Source organism: Symphalangus syndactylus, chromosome 17 (genome assembly GCF_028878055.3).
Source record: "Symphalangus syndactylus isolate Jambi chromosome 17, NHGRI_mSymSyn1-v2.1_pri, whole genome shotgun sequence".
Classification (NCBI taxonomy): Eukaryota; Metazoa; Chordata; class Mammalia; order Primates; family Hylobatidae; genus Symphalangus; species Symphalangus syndactylus.
The window spans coordinates 87,978,146-87,997,543 of NC_072439.2; the positions used below are offsets into that span (position 1 = coordinate 87,978,146).

The 19,398-nt window shown below is 43.9% G+C and overlaps 1 protein-coding gene across 5 annotated transcripts in view; it reads right to left on the reverse strand.

The window, feature by feature from the left end:
* Positions 1–19,398, reverse strand: part of DGKG (diacylglycerol kinase gamma) — a 210,320-nt gene that overhangs the window by 133,444 nt on the left and 57,478 nt on the right. For 4 of the 5 annotated variants that reach the window (XM_063621931.1, XM_063621932.1, XM_063621929.1 and 1 more), the window contains 4 exons: positions 13,697–13,862; positions 13,056–13,118; positions 4,434–4,604; positions 51–100 (listed from right to left, as the gene is read on the reverse strand). In XM_063621931.1, coding sequence (XP_063478001.1) covers positions 51–100; positions 4,434–4,604; positions 13,056–13,118; positions 13,697–13,862 — 450 coding nt within the window. Of the gene's footprint in view, positions 1–50; positions 101–4,433; positions 4,605–13,055; positions 13,119–13,696; positions 13,863–19,398 lie in introns of those variants that run through there. The other variant, XM_063621933.1, reaches the window with a different exon arrangement.

Here is a 19,398-nt window from a genome sequence, read left to right on the forward strand (position 1 = left end):
TCCCCCAGCCTTTCTCAGGTCCACGAGGGATATTTAGAGTGAGAACTTACCGCTTGGTCCAGGAGACCGTTCTCATCTGAATCATAGAGGCGAAACATGACTGTAAGAAACACAGAGGTAAGCCTTGAAGTGTCCTCTAAGAAGCACGGATGGCTGAAGTTTTGATGCTGCCAAGTTTTTAGATTAGTTCTGTCACCACTGTGACGGAGGTTATGGCAGCCAGCTCTCCCTCCCTCTGAGCGCAGAGTCTGACTTCCTTATGGAGCGGCTGGGCCAAGGGAGGAGAACCACCTGGCTTCTGGACCTGTCTAAGCAATACCTATGTGGCTGACCAAGCCCAGGTCATGAGTGTGATTCCCTGGGGAGCATGAACACCTTTCAGCATCACTAGAACACAACCTAAAGCAAATGCCCAGCTGGTGGTGGGGCAGAGGCACCAGAATTTTGCTTCTATTGAGCATAGAAAGTGTAGAGTTAGGCAGATTTAAATCCTAGGGCTGCCCTGCCACTTCTGGGGGGTGCCCAACAAGTTACTTAACTTCTTTGAGCTCAGCTTCCTTATCTGTAAAGTGGAGAGAATAATAGTTGGTTTCTCCTAGGATTATTATGAAGATTAATGTATAACTGATAGGCCAAATCAACTGGGCTTAGAACATAGAAAGCACTCAACAGATGTTACTAATTTTTATTTTCCTTTTAAAATGAACATTTATATATGGCATTTAACATATACAAGGTACTGTCCTATAGACTTTCTCGTTATTGCTTAATCCTCAATAATGCTATGGGGTAGTTATTATGGAAGCCATCTTTTCCTTTTCCTTTTTTCTTTTCTTTTTTTTTTTTTTTTGAGACGGAGTCTCGCTCTGTCGCCCAGGCTGGAGTGCAGTGGCGCAATCTCGGCTCACTGCAAGCTCCGCCTCCCGGGTTCACGCCATTCTCCTGCCTCAGCCTCTCCGAGTAGCTGGGACTACAGGCGCCTGCCACCACGCCCGGCTAATTTTTTGTATTTTTAGTAGAGACGGGGTTTCACCGTGGTCTCGATCTCCTGACCTCGTGATCTGCCCGCCTCGGCCTCCCAAAGTGCTGGGATTACAAGCGTGAGCCACCGCGCCCGGCCTGCCATCTTTTCCTTTTTCTAAAGGTATTCGGAAATATGCCATTCAGAAACATCTTCAATCACGTTCTAACTGCAAGGAGGTGATGTAGGATAAGGAAGATCTGGGAGAAAAATTTGGACAAGGGACTACATGTTTACTTATGAGACCTGGAAACCTATATTTTACTCAACCAAAAGGCAAAGATCCTGTCTGTGGTCTCGTAAGTCAGCATGGCAGGAAGCAGAGATAAGCATTTCTTCATTTTCCTGCTATTCTTTTTTTTTTTTTTTTTTTTTTTTTTTTTGAGACAGGGTTTCACTCTTGTTGCCCAGGCTGGAGTGCAATGGCTCCATCTCGGCTCACTGCAACCTCCGCCTCCCGGGTTCAAGCGATTCTTCTGCCTCACCCTCCCGAGTAGCTGGGATTACAGGCATGCGCCACCACACCCGGCTAATTTTGTATTTTTAGTAGAGATGGGGTTTCTCCATCTTGGTCAGGCTGGTCTCGAACTCCAGACCTCAGGTGATCTGCCCGCCTCAGCCTCCCAAAGCGCTGGGATTATAGGCGTGAGCCTCTGCACTCCCCGGCCTTTCCTGTTATTCTTTAAAACCCTTCATCATGCCTGCTTTCTCTGCGGAGCACCCATTGACTGATGCGGTGCAACCCCTTGGGGCATGTACTCAGCCCGGTCCCCTTATTTCTGCTAAGTTGTCCTTGTGTCATCATTTCCTCCTAGATGTTTTAATGTCTCTGCACCTTGTGTTTTTTTCGGAGGTGTATCGCTGGTCCAAGTCAAAGTCCTTTAAAGGTAGGGTGATGGGCTTTCGATTCTTTGTGATTCCTCAGAAGGTCCCAGTCAGAGGCATGCATCATATGCTGCTGACTCACCCAGCAGATGGTTGAGTGACATAAAAGGACAGCCCTTTTCTGCTAGCATTATTCCAGGACTCTGGGCCTAGGCGACTCTCCAACGCTGACCTCTCTCTGGTCTTACTGTGCATGAACAATAGAACTAGAAAGGCCTGAGTCAGCGTCCTTAATTTTAGCAGTGCAACCTCGGGCAAATCTTTTAACCTTCTTGTGCCTTCCTTCTAGGTTACGGTGAGGTTAAAATGAGAATGCTTTCAAAGTACTTAGCAAATATAAGGTGTTTATTGATGATAGTTGTTATTATTGCATTGGCAATAGGTGTGGGATTTCAGGCTATTATTTCCAAAAAATACATGTTTGGTTTTTAAAAAGAAAAGTTTAACTTGTTTTCAATCCTTAAAGTTAAGGAAAGATATAAATTGATATGGTTTAGTAAAAAGCAAACTAAAATGAAAACTCTATATGACCAAGTTTCTGCAACAAAAAATTGCAGGCCGGGCACCGCGGCTCACACCTGTAATCCCAGCAATTTGGGAGGCCAAGGCGGGCGGATCACCTGAGGTCAGGAGTTCAAGACCAGCCTGGCCAACATGGTGAGACCCCGTATCTACCAAAAATACAAAAATTAGCTGGGCGTAGCGGCAGGCACCTGTAATCCCAGCTACTCAGGAGGCTGAGGCAGGAGAATCACCTGGACCTGGGAGGTGGAGGTTGCAATGAGCAGACATCCTGCCACTGCACTCCAGCCTGGGCAACAAGAGCAAAACTCCATCTCAAAATAAATAATAAATAAATAAATATAAATAAATTGCAAGGAAAAAATTAGCAAAAGATGGAAAGGGATCCAAGAGATCAAAAGAGAGTAAAGAGACATAATAACCAGTGGTGATGTATGAATTTTACTCGGATCCTGATTCAAACAAACAATTAAAAATATCTAAGATAATTGGAAAAACGTGAATACTGACTATTTGATAATAGTAAAAGGAATCATTTTCTTTAGCTGTAATGATGGTATTGAGGTTATATTTAAGAAGAAGAGTCTGTGATTTTAGAGGTACATACTGAAATATTTACAGATAAAATTATACGATGCCTGGAATTTGCTTCAAGATACTCTGAGGTAGAGGGAATGGTGGGAGGTAGAAACACAACAAGATTGACCATCAGTTGATAATTGTTGAAACTGGGTGATGGGGCCATGGACGTTCACTGTACTCTCTACTTTTATCTTTCAAATTTTCTGTAATAAAAAGTTTCAACATTTCTTTGCATGGCCATTATAAGACTCAGGTGGAGAGTCATTAATATAAAAAAATCTGTCACCTTCTCTTTGGTAGTCACTAACAAATACAATGCCTGAAACTCAAAATCCAGCTAAATGCTGGAAATAATTTGATGTTTCACTTTTAACATTAGCTAGAAGAAAACAGAAATCTGCTACATTTGCCACCAAATTAGCACTTAAGACTTGCAATTGTTAACACTTCAAACCTATGGGAGAGATTCTAAGCTCAGCTAATGAGCAAACTGTTTCATTTTGTTTTTGGCAAGAGTTAACCTTTGGCAGACTTCCCTTGCTTATGTTTAAGTTTTGTTGACTAGTCTTGTTATTAACTGGAATTTTGACTTTGGCTATAACATGTACATTTTTTCCCCCTTACTGTCTACTTAAGTTCCCAAGAGAAGCAAAGACAATACAGATTTTTAAACAAGGTCCTATCATCTCCTGTTTTTTTAGAAGTATGTCTGTAGGCTCACAGAAGCCGGAGAAACCATCACTGGACTGAATCATCTACGAGACTGCAGGCTGTTTCAGCCACTGTGAACTTTCTGCCCCCAGCTCTTACTCTCCTCCTGAAGACATATTTTTAAAACCTACTTTAGTAGCACCACGAAACTGAGCTCAACTCCTTTAATTAACTGGCCCCCTCGTTCTCTAGAGGCCAAGAATCTTGGGGTGGGGGGCACAGGTAGAGAAATGGACAAAGCCTTATCAAGACAGAGGTTGATGAGATCTCAAGAAAAGAATATTTCCTCATAGTTAAAGAGTTGCCTGGGCACGGAATAGGGGAAGGAGGACAGATGTTGAATAGCTTTGTTTAAAAAATCTATTAAGAGGAGGTAGCAGTTTTCTGAGTAAAGGCTTTCAGGAAGTCCTGCCAGCAAAGCAAGGAGGTCTTGACCACTTGATGGGACCCATTCCCCTTTCCAGATTCTGGTTCTCAATACCTGGGTTTCAGATGCCCTTCCCACGTGATACACAACTGGTACTATGTCCCAGGGTGGATTCTAGGAGTTGTTCATGTCACTGCTGGTAACAGGACAAAGAAACCTCCCCAAAGAGGCAGGACCTATATCCATGATACCAGTTCAACCTCCAGTGTGTTTAGGAATAATGGATAGAACCCCAGATCTTTCTCCAGGAAAAAGCTGAAGCCCCTTGACAGGGTGAGCACTTACACTCCAGCTTATCCTGAGGCCTCCCCGTCTCCAGCAGGGACAGGTAGCACACAACATCCTTCAGGTACACCATGGGGGATTCCAAGCTTGAAGACCGAGGGACGGGGGGTTCCAGGGGTGTTGCAGCCACTTGGTCTTCAGTTGGTGCTTGCTTCTCAGCCATAATTGATTCTGCGATGAACAAAAGGAAAACATCCAAGGACATTTTCTGTTTAGTAAATATTAACCCCTCTTTGTTACCCCATCCTTTTCATGGTAGAGGCAAGAATTTTGTAGAAGTGTCTTCAAAAGCTTTGGTTACATAGATGTGACCAAATTAGTGGCCCTAGAAATCCAACCTGTGGAGTTCATATTCTCTGAAGGGATCCCATGCTGACCCCTTTAAGAGTCTATTTCCTTGCAGGAAATTCATCTATACCCTAACTATTCGTAAAAGATGATGGTGATTATTGGTAATATCAATAATCAACAGGTAAATGTCATTTGGCCTACTTTTTTGGGAACATACCCAACTTGTAGAAGTAATTTTGGCTGGGATTTCAAAATGGTAAATGGCCAACAGTCATTTCTCAATAAACCTTGCAATTTTCTTTTCAAACACATTTAAAGACACATAAAGAATGAATATTCAAAAGAGAAAACTGGGATTGATAATCAATGAATCTCCAGAAACTAGGGAGAACTCAAACTAACTGCAAGTCTAATCATTTGCATGAAGAAAATGCAGAAAGCGGATTATTGTACCACAAGAATGGGGTAAGTTTTCCCTTTAAAATTTCTCATTTCTAAGGCAGGAAAACACTTTGTCTCTTCCACACTCTGTCCTCTGGTTCAGAAATACAAGCTCTATTACTAACAAGAAAACTGGGCACCCCTATTTTCCTGTGTGAATTCTATTTTTTGAGACACTTTGAGTGCTGTCTTCCCTCTCTACCTGCATGCTCATCAGAAATGATCTCTTAATATCTACTAGGAGTGTACAACTCACAGAAAACAACTAGCCAGGGAACAAAGGGAAGATGGGCAGTGGAAAACCCAATGTTTTAGGTGTTGTAATATTATACCACCAAGTAACAAAGTACTGAAGGTAGAGGCAGTGGGAGAGACAGCCTTGATGATAATGTCTGTTGAGGAAGACAATGTTACCTGTACACTCTTCATTCGGAGAAACAAATAACCAAGCAATGGGAGTAAATATTCCATTTTAGGCAAGCAGGACTGTGCTAGATGAAAGCCTTCCAGGTTCCAGGGGTTCGGTTGTGGGTCTGAGAAGGGAGTTAACCATCATCCAGATGGACAATAGGAGAGACCAAAGGTCACTGACACACTTTGTATATTACAAAGGGCCTCATGAAGAAACCAAGATGGAGCCTGTGAAACGCAGCTGCAAAGTGAGGAAAGAAAGCTTCATCCTGAGGTCTCAGAAGACCAGATTTTCGAAAGTAATTTTCTACTGGACAACGCCTTAGCAGGATGCAAGAAGATATCACCTCTATTATACAAAAGCAGAAAGCCTCAGGGTTCGACAAGCAGAGATGAAAATACAATAGGATGAGATAAAGACAGGGATAGTGAGATAGGGAAGGTTGTAATAAAATTACATATTTAATGAAGTATTAAGATTGTCACTGGAGGAAAACATGGGAACAGGCCTTTGTACTGTGTAGTCCACTACACCCAAAGTTATTGCTAGGTCCTCAGATTATTCATCAATTAAAACACTATCGGTGACTTCTACCTTGACTAAAATGGACTAACAGAGACCAGATTTACCCTCTCACCTAAAACAGTGACAAAACTGGACAAAATATATGAAACAATGGTTCATAGGATATTACATTATTAGGGAGGACCAAACACTGATCTCTGAGAACATGAGATGACTCCTACAACTGCCACATCAGACTGTTTGGAAAGAGCTTCTAGGCCGCAGCACAGAGAGGGGGAAGCCAGGCCAACCCTGGAAGTCTCTCTGAGTGGAGGTGAAGCTGGAATCTGGAACCCACAGTGGCTAGGGTTCACAGAGCAGGCACTGGAGAGGAGGGGATGCACAGAGAGCTAGCTCTGAATATGTGTAGAAGTTCCCGTTTGAGTAACAGCAGAGAGTTCCCGTCAATTATTCAGCTGAGTAGTAATTAGCACACTTGTGGAAGGAAAACACCTAAGGCTAAGGCTGGGGAAAGAACTAGGATTAGAGGGAATAATCCCTGGAATGCAAAGAGAACCAGGAGTAATGCCTATTCCCACCAACCAGGGTAGAAAAGCCCCATAATTCGTGAATCATCGATAGAGTATTCAGAAACATTGTTTCTCAGTAGTGAGTAAATGCCTTTCTGGTCCTGTCCAGTGAAGCTTAAAAGATAGATCCAAAAAGATCAGACTGTTTCCAAGTAACCTAACTGTACCTAAAAACAAAGCTCAGGAGTATTTGTAGGAATGTGAAAATCCAGTACTCAACATTTAGTGAAGAGACACCATAAATTCTATACAAATTCTTCCAGAAAATTTAAGAGGAGGGAATCCTACACAACCCTTTTTGTGAGGCCAGCATTACTCTAAAGCCAAAAACAGACAATGACATGATAAGACATGAACATGCAAATCAATATCCCTTATGAACACAGAGGCAAACGTTCTTAATATTTTAGCAAATTGAGGCTCATAATGTGTAAAAAGAAATTAAATAAGACCAAATAAACAATTAAGTACACGAAAAGATACTCAACATCATTAAAGCACAAGAATATTTATAACACTTTTATTTATGATAATTATAAACTGGAAGCAATCTAAATGTCCATCAGTAGGTTAACAGACGAACAAATTGTGGAATATCTATTAAAACACTAATCAGTAACTAAAATATGTGAACTATTGATACATACAAAATGGATAAATCTCAAAATTATCATGTGGAGTGAAAAAAGGCAGACCCAAAAGAGTAGATAGTGTATGATGTCATTTATATAAAATCTAGACAATGTAATCTAATATATATGGCAGAAAGCAGATCAGTAGTTGTATGGGGATGAAGGGTGGGGAGGTAAGGAAGGTGGAAAAAAGGGATTACAAAGAAAACTTTTAGAGATGATGGGTATGTTCATTATATTAATTGTGGTACTATTTTTACAGGTATATAATACGTCAAAACTTATTAATTAATTATACACTTAAAACATGCAATTTTTTGTCAATTTATATCTCAATCCTTGGATCTTGAACCATTTCTCTAGTTTTCACTGAAGTCTACTGCTCACTCCTGTCATAGAGCTGCAGGGGTCCAGGAAGGCTGAGAGGCACTGACACTGTCTCATTAGTGTCCTTCCTCTTCATTCTGCTTTATATGAAATAGCCCTAACCTATGGCCATCTGAGTACGTCCCTCAGGTACCACCAGTAAAAAATGCCAACACCCTCTTCTGGATCACAGAGGTTCTGTCCTGGTGCCATGTCCTAAACACTTTCGTGTGACGGCTCTTGGGCAGACCTAACTTCTTTCACTTTCTCTCTTGGTATCTGTGTTACTTGTTCCCTTCCAGTTGGGCAGTGTGGCACAGTGGGAAGAGCTCCAGGCCAGGCAGCAGAAGACTGTGATTCCACCACTGAGTTTGTGTTCAATTGTGTGTGATTTAACACCCAAAGTATGTGTGTGTGATTTAACACAAGCAGGCTTACTCCACCACACTCAACCTCAGTTTTCTCGTCTGTTTAAAGAGGGGATTGCATTAAAACTGATGTTTACCCAAAGTCTTGAATTACAGAAATCATTCAAGTAAATGACTTAATTAAGTGAAGAACAAGACTGGGTCCCAAGTCCGGGCGCGGTGGCTCATACCTGTAATCCCAGCACTTTGGGAGGCCAAGGTGGGTGGATCACCTGAGGTCAGGAGTTGGAGACCAGCCTGGCCAACATGGTGAAATGCTGTCTCTACTAAAAATACAGAAATTAGCTGGGTGTGGTGGTGGGTGCCTGTAATCCCAGCTACTCAGGAGGCTGAGGCAGGAGAATCCCTTGAACCCGGGAGGCGGAGGTCGGGAGGCAGAGGTTGTAGTGAACTGAGATCGTGCCACTGCACTCCAGCCTGGGCAACAGAGCGAGACTCCATCTCAAAAAAAAGAAGAAACTGGGTCCCAGATTATCTATACAATACAGTCTGATCCCAATTCTGTAAAAAATTTATAGAAAAATCTACAAGGAGATTACACACACTCACATGTAATTGCATTGGTGAAATTATGGGTGATTTTATTGTGCTTTTTAAAAAACACATTTTTTAGAGCACTGTAAAATTCAGAGTAAAACTAGAAGAGGGTCCAGAGATTTTTCACACACCATGCTTCCCTACACATGCATAGCCTACCATGCCTCACTCCCCCACCAGAGTGGTACATTTGTTACAGCTGATGAATACATCAACACATCATTATCACCTGAAGTCTATAGTTTGTATTAGGGTTCACTCTTGGTGTTCTACATTCTGTGGGTTTGGGCAAATGTACAGTGACATGCATTCACCATTATAGTATACAGAGTAGTTTCACTGCCCTAAAAATCCTCGGTGCTTTGCCTATTCATCCTTCCCTTCTCCTGACCCTTGACACCACTGATCTTTGTTGTTTCTTTATTTTTTTTGTGTCCTTCGAATTTCTTACAATGTGAGTATATTACTTTTATAATTTGGAAAAACTAACACGAAATACTGGGGGACTTTCCTTGAGATTTCAGTATTCCAAGTTGCTGAAACATCTCGACAGCCTGAGAAACTAATGAAACACCAGGACACTGAAGTTCTCCTTGTTCATCCCAGTTAGTCCCGGGCCTTCATGAAGGGAAAGGTGGGCTCAGCCTTTCCTGAGCTGACATTCTGACAGTAATAGATTGCTCAGGCCTCCAAGCCGAGGTCTGGACCCTGAAATCTCTGCTCTTCTGTCTTTATGGCTCTGGGAATGAAGTGGGCTTTGCTGGATCTGAGCTTGGTGACTGATCTGATAGGCCTAGACAGGCCACATGAAATAAGAGTCTAAGCTCTTTCCCTGGCTTCCACCTGGGCAACAGGAAAAGGGTGGTCTTTTCAGCAGATGGCCTGATTGAAGGTGAGTCCAGGACTTGGCTCTTCCTCGCCAGCAGAGGCTCCTGTCTGTGGTGACTGCCTGGTCCTATAATTCTTGTTTCTGGTGAACAGGGACATCTAATTAAGACATCTGAGGAAGAGGGCCTAGCAGGAAAAGGTTTTTTCCCTTAAATCTCAAGTGTCAAAAGAAGATGAAAAAGATGCTGTATACCTCCTTGGACCAAGAGTCAGATAATTGCCCTTTCATGATTTTACTACAGGGGCCTGATTTTTCCCATACACAAGGAAAATAGTACACCACAAAGTCACTTCTCCAGGAGGAAATCTCTGGAAGTTTCTCTTTTAGACCCAGAATAATACAACTATTGCAAATAGCATGGAGGTCAAATAAGTCAGCTAATTTCCATTATCATCATCGATCATCTTTTCTCAAATATCACATAATGACATATCCCCAATAAGTTATTCCTTGGTACCCCAGAAACATTAGCCGTGAAAATACAACCTGCCCAGACAATTTGGAACCTCAATGAATGAATTGTATCTTCTTCTAGGTTCCTCTTGAAGTTCCAGATAAAATAAACCCTGTCTCTACAAAAAATAGAAAAAGTAGCCTGGCACGGTGGCATGCACCTGCAATCCCAGCTACTCAGGAGGCTGAGACAGGAGCATTGCTTGAACTCGGAAGGCAGAGGTTGTGGTGAGCTGAGATTGCGCCATTGCACTCCAGCCTGGGCAACAAGAGTGAAACTCCATCTCAAAAAAAAAGTCTCTAGGTAAAGAATTTGGGGCAGGATGCTTTTCACCACTGTTTCTTGGTGGGAGTTTTAAATCTCAGAGCTCCTAGTTTCACCCTTTCCTCCCTAGTATGAGAATGATTTATGCCAGAATATGCCTCCTCTAGTCCATAGAAGATATAAGAGTTATCTGTGCCTTACGTCCATTTCACCAAGGGGCTATGGACTAGCATGGCTGAGTGGTGTGCTGGGCAGGGCATGGACGAGCCAGCACTTTTGTGGAGTCTTGCCCTGCTGCTGTCCCTGAAGCCTTCAGGAAGGCACAGCTGCTCCTAGTCCTTGCTTTCCGGTGCTCTGTGCGCAGCCTGGAGTTTGCTGAGCTTATGATCCAGGGGTAACTGTTTTTCCCCAACCATGCTCTGCTTTCCATCTATCATGAACTGTTTACCTCACCAGTCCTTCAGTTAAACACTGAAAACTCGATAATCCTTCCAGTTTCTCTTCTTGCTGTGACAGAAAAAAAGATTAGAACTACGTTGAAGAAACTCTTCCAGGTCCCTGTTGCAATTAGTCCCCCTTCTCCTTCAGCTGTAGTATCTCTAATCTATCTTGTTTTATATATATTTAAAATATAGGCTGGGCGGGGTGGCTCAAGCCTGTAATCCCAGCACTTTGGGAGGCTGAGGTGGGCAGATCACGAGGTCAGGAGATCGAGACCATCCTAACCAACATGGTGAAACCCTGTCTTTACTAAAAATACCAAAAATTACCCGGGTGTGGTGGCGTGCGTCTGTAGTCCCAGCTACTCGAGAGGCTGAGGCTCGAGAATCACTTGAACCTGGGAGGCGAAGGTCGCAGTGAGCAGAGATCGTGCCACTGCACTCCAGCCTGGTGACAGAGCGAGACTCCATCTCAAAATAATAATAATAATAGTAATAATAATAATAATAATACTGGATTCTTTCTCCCGGCACATCCTAAGAGCTGGAATTCACCTTTGGATATCTATAAAGCTTTTCAATAAAATGATAATGCACAGTTAAAAAAAAAAAAAAAGGTCTGACTCTCTGAGTCTTTGTATTGAAAGCTTCAGGAGCAACCTGGGAGAAAGAGAGCCCATGAGAGACCTTTCATGAGAAGAGGATGCCCAGGTGACACACTTGGAGACTGAGGTTGCAGGCTGAAGGAGATAATGGCAGACCATACTGAGTTAAGAATAGAGTATACTTCTGTGCTGGGTGCGGTGGCTCATGGCTGTAGTCCCAACACTTTTGGGTGGATCACTTGAGGTCAGGAGTTCGCGACCAGCCTGGCCAAGATGGCGAAAACCTGTCTCTACTAAAAAAGTACAAAAATTAGCCAGGCATGGCAGCACACTCTTGTAATCCTAGCTACTCAAGAGGCTGATGCACGAGAGTAGCTTGAACCTGGGAGGTCGAGGCTGCAGTAAGCTGAGATTGTACCAGTGCACTCCAGCCTGAGGGACAGGGCAAGACCTTATCTCAGAAAAAAATTAAAAAAAAAAGGAATAAAGTGTACTTCTGGAAGGTGGCCTGGATAATAAATGCTAATATTTATCAAACATTTACTGCATGCCAGGCACTGTTCTAAGCATTAGCATATCTAACTCACTTAACCTTCATAACAACATTTCTTATCTCACTTAGGGACACTGAGGCACAGAGACATTGTTCAAACATGCCCACGGTTACAGAGCTAGGTAGTGTTGGCTCTGGGAATCAAACCCAGGCAGTCTGGCTCCTTAAGCAACATGCTCTGTTGCCTGATCCAACTTGAGTTGATAGTACTCAGGACATTTGTATTGAATACGAGAATAGAAATTAAGTATGGTAACCTTTACTTCTCATTTTTGTAGGAGCTTCTGGCCTTGGGCCTGGCCAGCCAACAGCAGAGAGGAATGGCTTGCCATTGATAAACGTGTCAGGGAAGATTCCACATCTCTCACAGCCCAACAGCGGGCCTATGGGCAGCAGGCACCACTACAGCAGCCCCACTCATTCCACAGGAACCAACCACACCACCAGGACCACTGTGTCCTCTCTCCATATAGGAAAGACTGCAGGAGTTTTGAGGTTGGATGATTCTGGATTGAATCCCTGGCTCCACAGGTCACACCAGTGGTATATAATCTCTTAAGGCCTCAGTTCCTCCTGTGTAAAGTGGTGTGATTGTGAAGCTTAAATGAAATGTGTAATGAGCAGATGCCTGGCAAATATCTCTTCAAGGCCATTTGAGCTGGCTTCCCTTGTTAACTTATTAGCAACTCCTCAACTTAATCAAAATAGTGTATATATGTTGTTGGAAGCCAACAAGGGCACATTTTTACCCTCTTGCTCTGTTCCTCTCCAACCACCCACTGGTAGAGTCATCTGCACCTCAGCCTTAGAGCCACAGCCATCTCTCTCTGTCTCTCTCTGTCTCTCTCTCTCTCTTTCTCTCACACATACACACACACACACACACACACACATGCACACACTTTCCCATGAGAAGGCTCTCCACTTTCTGGGTAGGCAGTCATATCAGAGGTAAACATCTAGCAAGCTGTCCCAAGTCCTGACCTGCTCAGTTCTAGAGCAAGTGAAGCAAAAACCTTTACCCAGCCTCAGAATCCGAGGACATTCAAATGACAGGAGCCCCAGAGATGGAGGTTCTGAAGGCCACAGGAGGACAAGATCTGCATAAGATTGTACAATTATATGAGCACAGCACTGTTGGTTATGTTTCCCCACTTCTCGCCAAGGATGAAGTATTCCCTACTTTTCCCACAAATCTTACATTCCAAAGACTTACCAGTATCAGGGGCACAGGCCTCGTCTGCTTTGGTGGCATTATCTGCATTCTGTATATTAGTATCTGAGGAACAAAAAGAAGATTTAAAGACCAGCCCAGGCCCTCCAGCTTCTTGGAAGGACAGGTATGGGACCTCCCCATGGGACCTGGTTCACCTGGGTTGTGTCTGTGTCTCTGGGTTACTGTCAGCTGGGTTCATGCTCGCTTATTGGGATTGGCTGTGTCTCCCCCATTATAGCCCAAGCTCCAGGAAGACAGGGATCGTGGCTTCTCTCTCCTCTAACACTTCCAGGCTAGTCCCAGCCTGGACACAGAAGCTGAATGTGCTCCATCCGTGGACCGTCAGCCTTTGCTGAAGGCTCTCTTCCCCCGCCATACATTATTTTGTGTCTCCTCTTTCCCCATCCTGCTCTTTGATCCATAGTGGCAGGAATTATACCTCCTCTTATTCCTCTTGCTGAGAGGTTCATCAGAGCTTCCTGTAAGGCACTACGAGGAAAGGCGTCCCTGTCCCTTGGTTCATATTCGCACCCATGGGGCAGTTACTATGTTCAGGGGACCCTTTAGGAATGCAGTCTGTGGCTGTGGCAGGGGCTGAGAGCTGCACAAGGTCTTCCCATCTTGGGGAAAGCTCTGTGTACCTGGGCTGTTGGCCTCGCTGTTGCTGGCTCCCTCCGTCGGGTGGTCAGAGGTCTCCTGTCTGGGCTTCTGGCTGAAGGCCAGGAAGAGGTGAGTGCTCAGTGGCTGGGGAAGGTCCACCTCCAGGTACGCCCTCATGAACAGCTTGAAGACATCATAGCTAATCGGCTGAGAAGGGGCAAAAGGGCAAAGTCAGTGGAGAGAAGCAAAGGGACTGAGAGGAAGAGAGAAGAAAAGGAATAGAAAAGCTGGCAGGTGAAGGAAATGGAAAGGGAGGCAGCAGGACATGGAGGAGCTGATGGGGACAGGAATGAAAGGGCCAGGGAAGTGATAGGGAATGAGAGGCACAGGGTGCAGGGGATGGGTTTAAGAGAGAGAACATGCTGTGGTTGCATATTGGGGCTTGGTGGGGCACAGAACCAGGGCAGGCTCCTGTAATAAGAAATGGTATTATGTAAATTTAGATAAAAAGGGAGAGATTGGAGAGTGAGCCTTGGGAGTGGAGGCCAAAGTGCAGGGCTCTGCCTTAGTCCAGGCCCGTGTGAGGGATGTCGCTTTAATGAGCAGGGACAAGATCTGTGCCCTGGAACCCTAGTTAAGATGAAGAAAGATGCAGTTGAAAATATGATGGAAAGAAATGGTTCTTCTGTAGTATCTTGGTTTTCCTCCTGTACCATGACGGATGTGATGCGTGAGTATTCAGGTCTCAGAAAGTAGGAAAGACCTGGAAGAGAAAAGAAAAGGCTCCATCCTTCATGACTTTCATAGTCCTGATCTTCCCTGGAAAAACCCTCAAATAACAAGGGGGTGTGTGTTTCTGGCTCAGCTGCTTCTCAAAACATGTCCTTGTGAAGGTTTTAGGCACCAGGAGAAGAGCAGGAAGCCAAGGACAGAAGGTAGAACCAAGAGATGTGCCAAAAACTAGACCCTCTTCCTGCTGTGTCTCTCCCAGTACCGCCTGGCTTCTTGTCCCAGGCTGGGAGCAGCTATGCCAGAAAGGGCTGCTGCACTCAGCAAACACTCAACAACAATAACAGTTTGCAGTGAGTCATCACTGGCTTGTGCTTTGATGGCATCAGATTCTTCATCAAATCGGCAGATGCTCCTGGAAATCATTGGAGGAAGCACTACTCTGAGATCTGCTGTGCAGGCTTTTGTGAATAATAGCAGCCATGAGAATAAAATCCCTTTGCAGGAGCGTACTTGATGTGCCCATCAAAATGTTGGTAGCATTTAACCCCTTGTCTGTTCTGGGAGATCTGGGAGACGTCCCAGAACCAGAGACTGGCTTACATGTGTATAAACAAGTTTGAGTCCAAAATCTTGGCCTTAAAAGCAAGTAATGGCCTCCCCACCCCACTGGGGGGGCTCACAAATAAATTTCTGTTTGGCACCAGGCTTGGCTGTTCTATCCGTCTCCTTTGCAGAGTGAAGGAAGTCTGATTCAGCTGGACAGAGGCTCTTACCAGATTAGGAGAACTCCAAGCAAATGGTGGACTCACATTTCTTGTGACAGCTATCCATCTCTCTCTTCCTTTTCTGTTCCCGAGTCTCTGTGTCTCTTTATTTCACACTCCGTCTCTCTCTGCCTCTATAGTTTCATTGCCTCAGAATGTCCTTTCCTCCCACATCCTCCTCCTTTTTCCTAATATACAATAACCAAATCTTTTCTTCCTCCTCGTTTTTCTTTTCTTTTTCTTTTTCTTTCTTTTTTTTTTTTTTTTTTTTTTTTTGAGACAGAGCCTCGCTCTGTCACCCAGGCTGGAGTGTAGTGGCACGATCTCAGCTCACTGCAACATCTACCTCCTTAGTTCAAGCGATTCTCATGCCTCAGCCTCCTCCTAAGTAGCTGGGATTACAGGCACGTGCCGCCATGCCAGGCTATTTTTATATTTTTAGTAGAGATGGGGTTTCACCATGTTGGCCAGGCTGCTCTTGAACTACTGACCTCAAGTGATCTGCCTGCCTCGGCTTCCCAAAGTGCTGGGATTACTGGTGTGAGCCACTATGCCCAGCCCCTCTTCTCCAATTGTAACCCTCCCACCTTGATCCTTGATTCCATCCTCGCTGGCTCTGATTGCATGTCCAGCATTTTCTTTTCATCTACCTGCAAGTATGTTAAATGTCCACTATTCCAAAGAAATTGCTGTCTACCAGATCTACTGGCCCATCCTTCTCCCCTTTCCTTTCAAATTTCTCCAAACAGACCAGATTAGCCTCCTCACCTCCTTAATCCCATTCGGATTGGATCCTAGCCCATTGCCTCTGAAACTGCTTTGTTGAAGGTCACAGACACAATCGTCTCTTTTTAGACTGTCTCATCTTTGGCCTCTCTGCAGCATTTCATCCTCTCTTCTTTTTGAAACTCTCTATTTTCCATGGAGTTGTTCTCTTTTGGTTCTCTTCATTCTCTACTTTGATTTGACTGAATAATATGGCATTGTTCTTCATTAATTTGTTTCTAAAGCTCTTTTTGCATTGTCTTTTTGTACCACTTTAATTGACAAGTACTATTTTTTTTGTTTTATATGATTGCTTTTTATTTAAGCTATATTTATTTATTTATTTTTTATTTATTTATTTATTTTTATATTATTATACTTTGGGTTTTAGGGTACATGTGCACAATGTGCAGGTTTGTTACATATGTATCCATGTGCCGTGTTGTTTTGCTGCACCCATTAACTCGTCATTTAGCATTAGGTATATCTCCTAATGCTGTCCCTCCCCCTCAGTACTATTTTAAAGGTACTTTTCAGTTCCAAAGTGTACTATTAATCTCTTCAGCTAGCATCAAATGAAAACTATCAGAATAAAATATTTCTGGAAAGCAGACTGTACTAAATGATCTAATAAAAAGAAAGTTTGGTTAAACAGTCTAACATTATGCTGTAAAAAGCCAAAGCCAAAAGATCATGAAACAAGATCAGCATGAGGTTCAGGAAACCTCGTGACTGGTCTCAGACCAAGCGCATTTCTCCCCTTTTTCCAATCTGTTTCTTCTTCAGCAAATTGTGAGTGCTGAACTAGAAGATTTCAAGTTCTAAACTTCAATTAGCTTGCTCCCTGAAAACCAGCTCCTCTTCCTGACTCCACAATTTCTGTTAATGCCAATGACACCATTATGCTCCCAACATTACAGGCTGAGCTTTGAACTGTCAGTTGGCTGAGACTAGTTCTTGTCCCTTCCTTCTGTCCACTGTTCTTCTGCAACATCTGTCACATCCAGACCTTTTCTATGTCCATCGTCCCTGCTGCCATGACCAAAATTCCTGGATTCTGACTTCTGTTCCATACATCTCACCTGGGCCATTGCAATACCTCTCCAAAGCTTCTTTATCCCCATGCCCATCTGTTGGTCCTCCCACCTATCTTACCTATCCTTGCCCTATTGATCTTCCTAAAGCACAACTCTGATAAGATTGCTTCTCTACTCAAAAACTTTCCATGTGACGGGCGCAGTGGCTCACGCCTGTAATCCAAGCACTTTGGGAGGCCGAGGTGGGCAGATCACGAGGTCAGGAGATCGAGACCATCCTGGCTAACACGGTGAAACCCTGTCTCTACTAAAAATACAAAAAATTAGCTGGGCGTGGTGGTGGGCTCCTGTAGTCCCAGCTACTCAGGAGGCTGAAGCAGGAGAATGGCATGAACCCGGGAGGCAGAGCTTGCAGTGAGCCGAGATTGCGCCACTGCACTCCAGCCTGGGCGACAGAGCGAGACTCCATCTCAAAAAAAAAAAACTTTCCATGGTTTCTAATTGCCCATGGAACTGAATTGAGATCAACTGATGTACTACTGTGTTCTTACACTATACATTATAAAATATTTGCAAAACTAAATTGGCAAGTGGAAATTAGATGAATGTAAATAGAAGGTCTAATATGCAGTGTTCTACAGTCCAGTGGACCATCCTGTGTACTCTCCTAGACCTTTGGGATTCATAGCCTCCAATAATGCCCTCCAACCTAGATTTGTAGTTACTTCAAGCTCTGAGATGATTCTGGTATTTTCTCCTATTATTCCCCATGTGCATGTGTGCACTCTGTCCATGCTGACCAACCCTCCATGCACTCTACCCTGCAGGAACTGCTTCCATCTTTACATGTTCAAGTTCCAGTCATGCTTTAAGGCCCAACCCAGATTCCACCTTTTCCAGAAAGCCTTATGATCTTCTATCCCTGAATTTCCCTACTTGGCACCTTGGTTCCTGCATTGTGACACTCATACGTGCTGCTCTGCATTGATATATCATTGTTTGTGACAGACCTTTGTTCCTCTACTCAATCCAGAGCTCCTGGAAGTAGTGATAATGTCTCCTTTCATCTTTGAATCCCCCACACCACCTACCACAGGGTTCTTCATAGGTATTTGAATGGATGATGTGTCCTAATCAGTGCACCTGAGGAATAGCCTGGTGCCTGGTCCCTGGATGTCATCAACTACTATGGGATCCATTCAGTCTATGTATAGATTGAATAGATATATATATCTCCACTCACAATTTGCTGAAGAAGAAACAGATTGGAAAAAGGGGGGAAATGTGCTTTATATATGTATACATATATTTATGTGTATATGTGTGTGTGTGTATATATATATATATATATATATACACACACACACATATATCTTGAGCCTCTCAAGTGCAAGGCACAGTACAGTGCTGGGCACCAACGAATTAGGCATGAGTCCGTATCTTCAAAGAGTCAGTGTTATATGAGAGGTAGAGGTAAAGATATTGAAATAATTGCAATGCGTGGTCATCAGTGGCGAGTGCCATAGGAAAAGAGCTGACTAACTGTTATGAGAACTTAAAAAATAATACTGATGGAACTCATCCAACCATGCATATCCCTATCCTAGAGAACAGGATGCACAGAATAAACCCAGATGCACAGAACATGCAAACCAGAAGAGTCTCAGAGGGCACTCAGTCTTCTGATGCCCCCGAGGCTCAGGAAATTCAGTAATGAGCCCCAGCGAGCTAGCAGCAGAGTGAAACCAGAAGCCAGACCTCCTGACTCCTAGTCCAGTGCTCCTGCTACTATATCTGTCACAGGGTCCAGAGCTGGTATAGTGCTCCCTGACACTCCCTCCCAGTATCCCATGTTCAGCAGGCAAAGACATGCAACGATGTGCCACACTCTCAAGGTGATATCTGGGTTATGCAAAAGTTCTTTAAAAGCACAGCCCAGGAACACAGTAGCTGCTTAGTAAATGCATGATGAGAGAATAACTAGCGAGTGGCTAGGGGTCATGCCCAAACCAGATGACCAACCACTATAAGGCATGGTGGCAATTCTCTGAGACCTGGACTAACATCCCAGGCACATTCATGGTTCAGGCCAAAGGAACTCTGTTTTCCCCCAGCAGCTTTTATGCAGGAATTAGCTGGGCAATTTGCTCCTGCTGCAACATGCTTAAAGAGAGTGTGTTAATCCCTACACAGACCAAGAAGAGAGGAGAACTAGATGGAGAGCTTAGCAGGCATCAGGCACTTTCATTCTCAAGACAGCAGTGTGGGGAAGAACTGTTACTGTGATTTTGGGGATAAAACAAATTTTGGCAACATAAGTAACTTGCTGAAGATCATAAAGCATGTGGCAGAGCTGGGTTTTGTGCTCAGGTGTCTGGGTCCAGGCTCACAGTGCCACCAAGCCACCTGCCTCTTTTGCTCTTTTGGGTTTTGTCCACTTTCTAG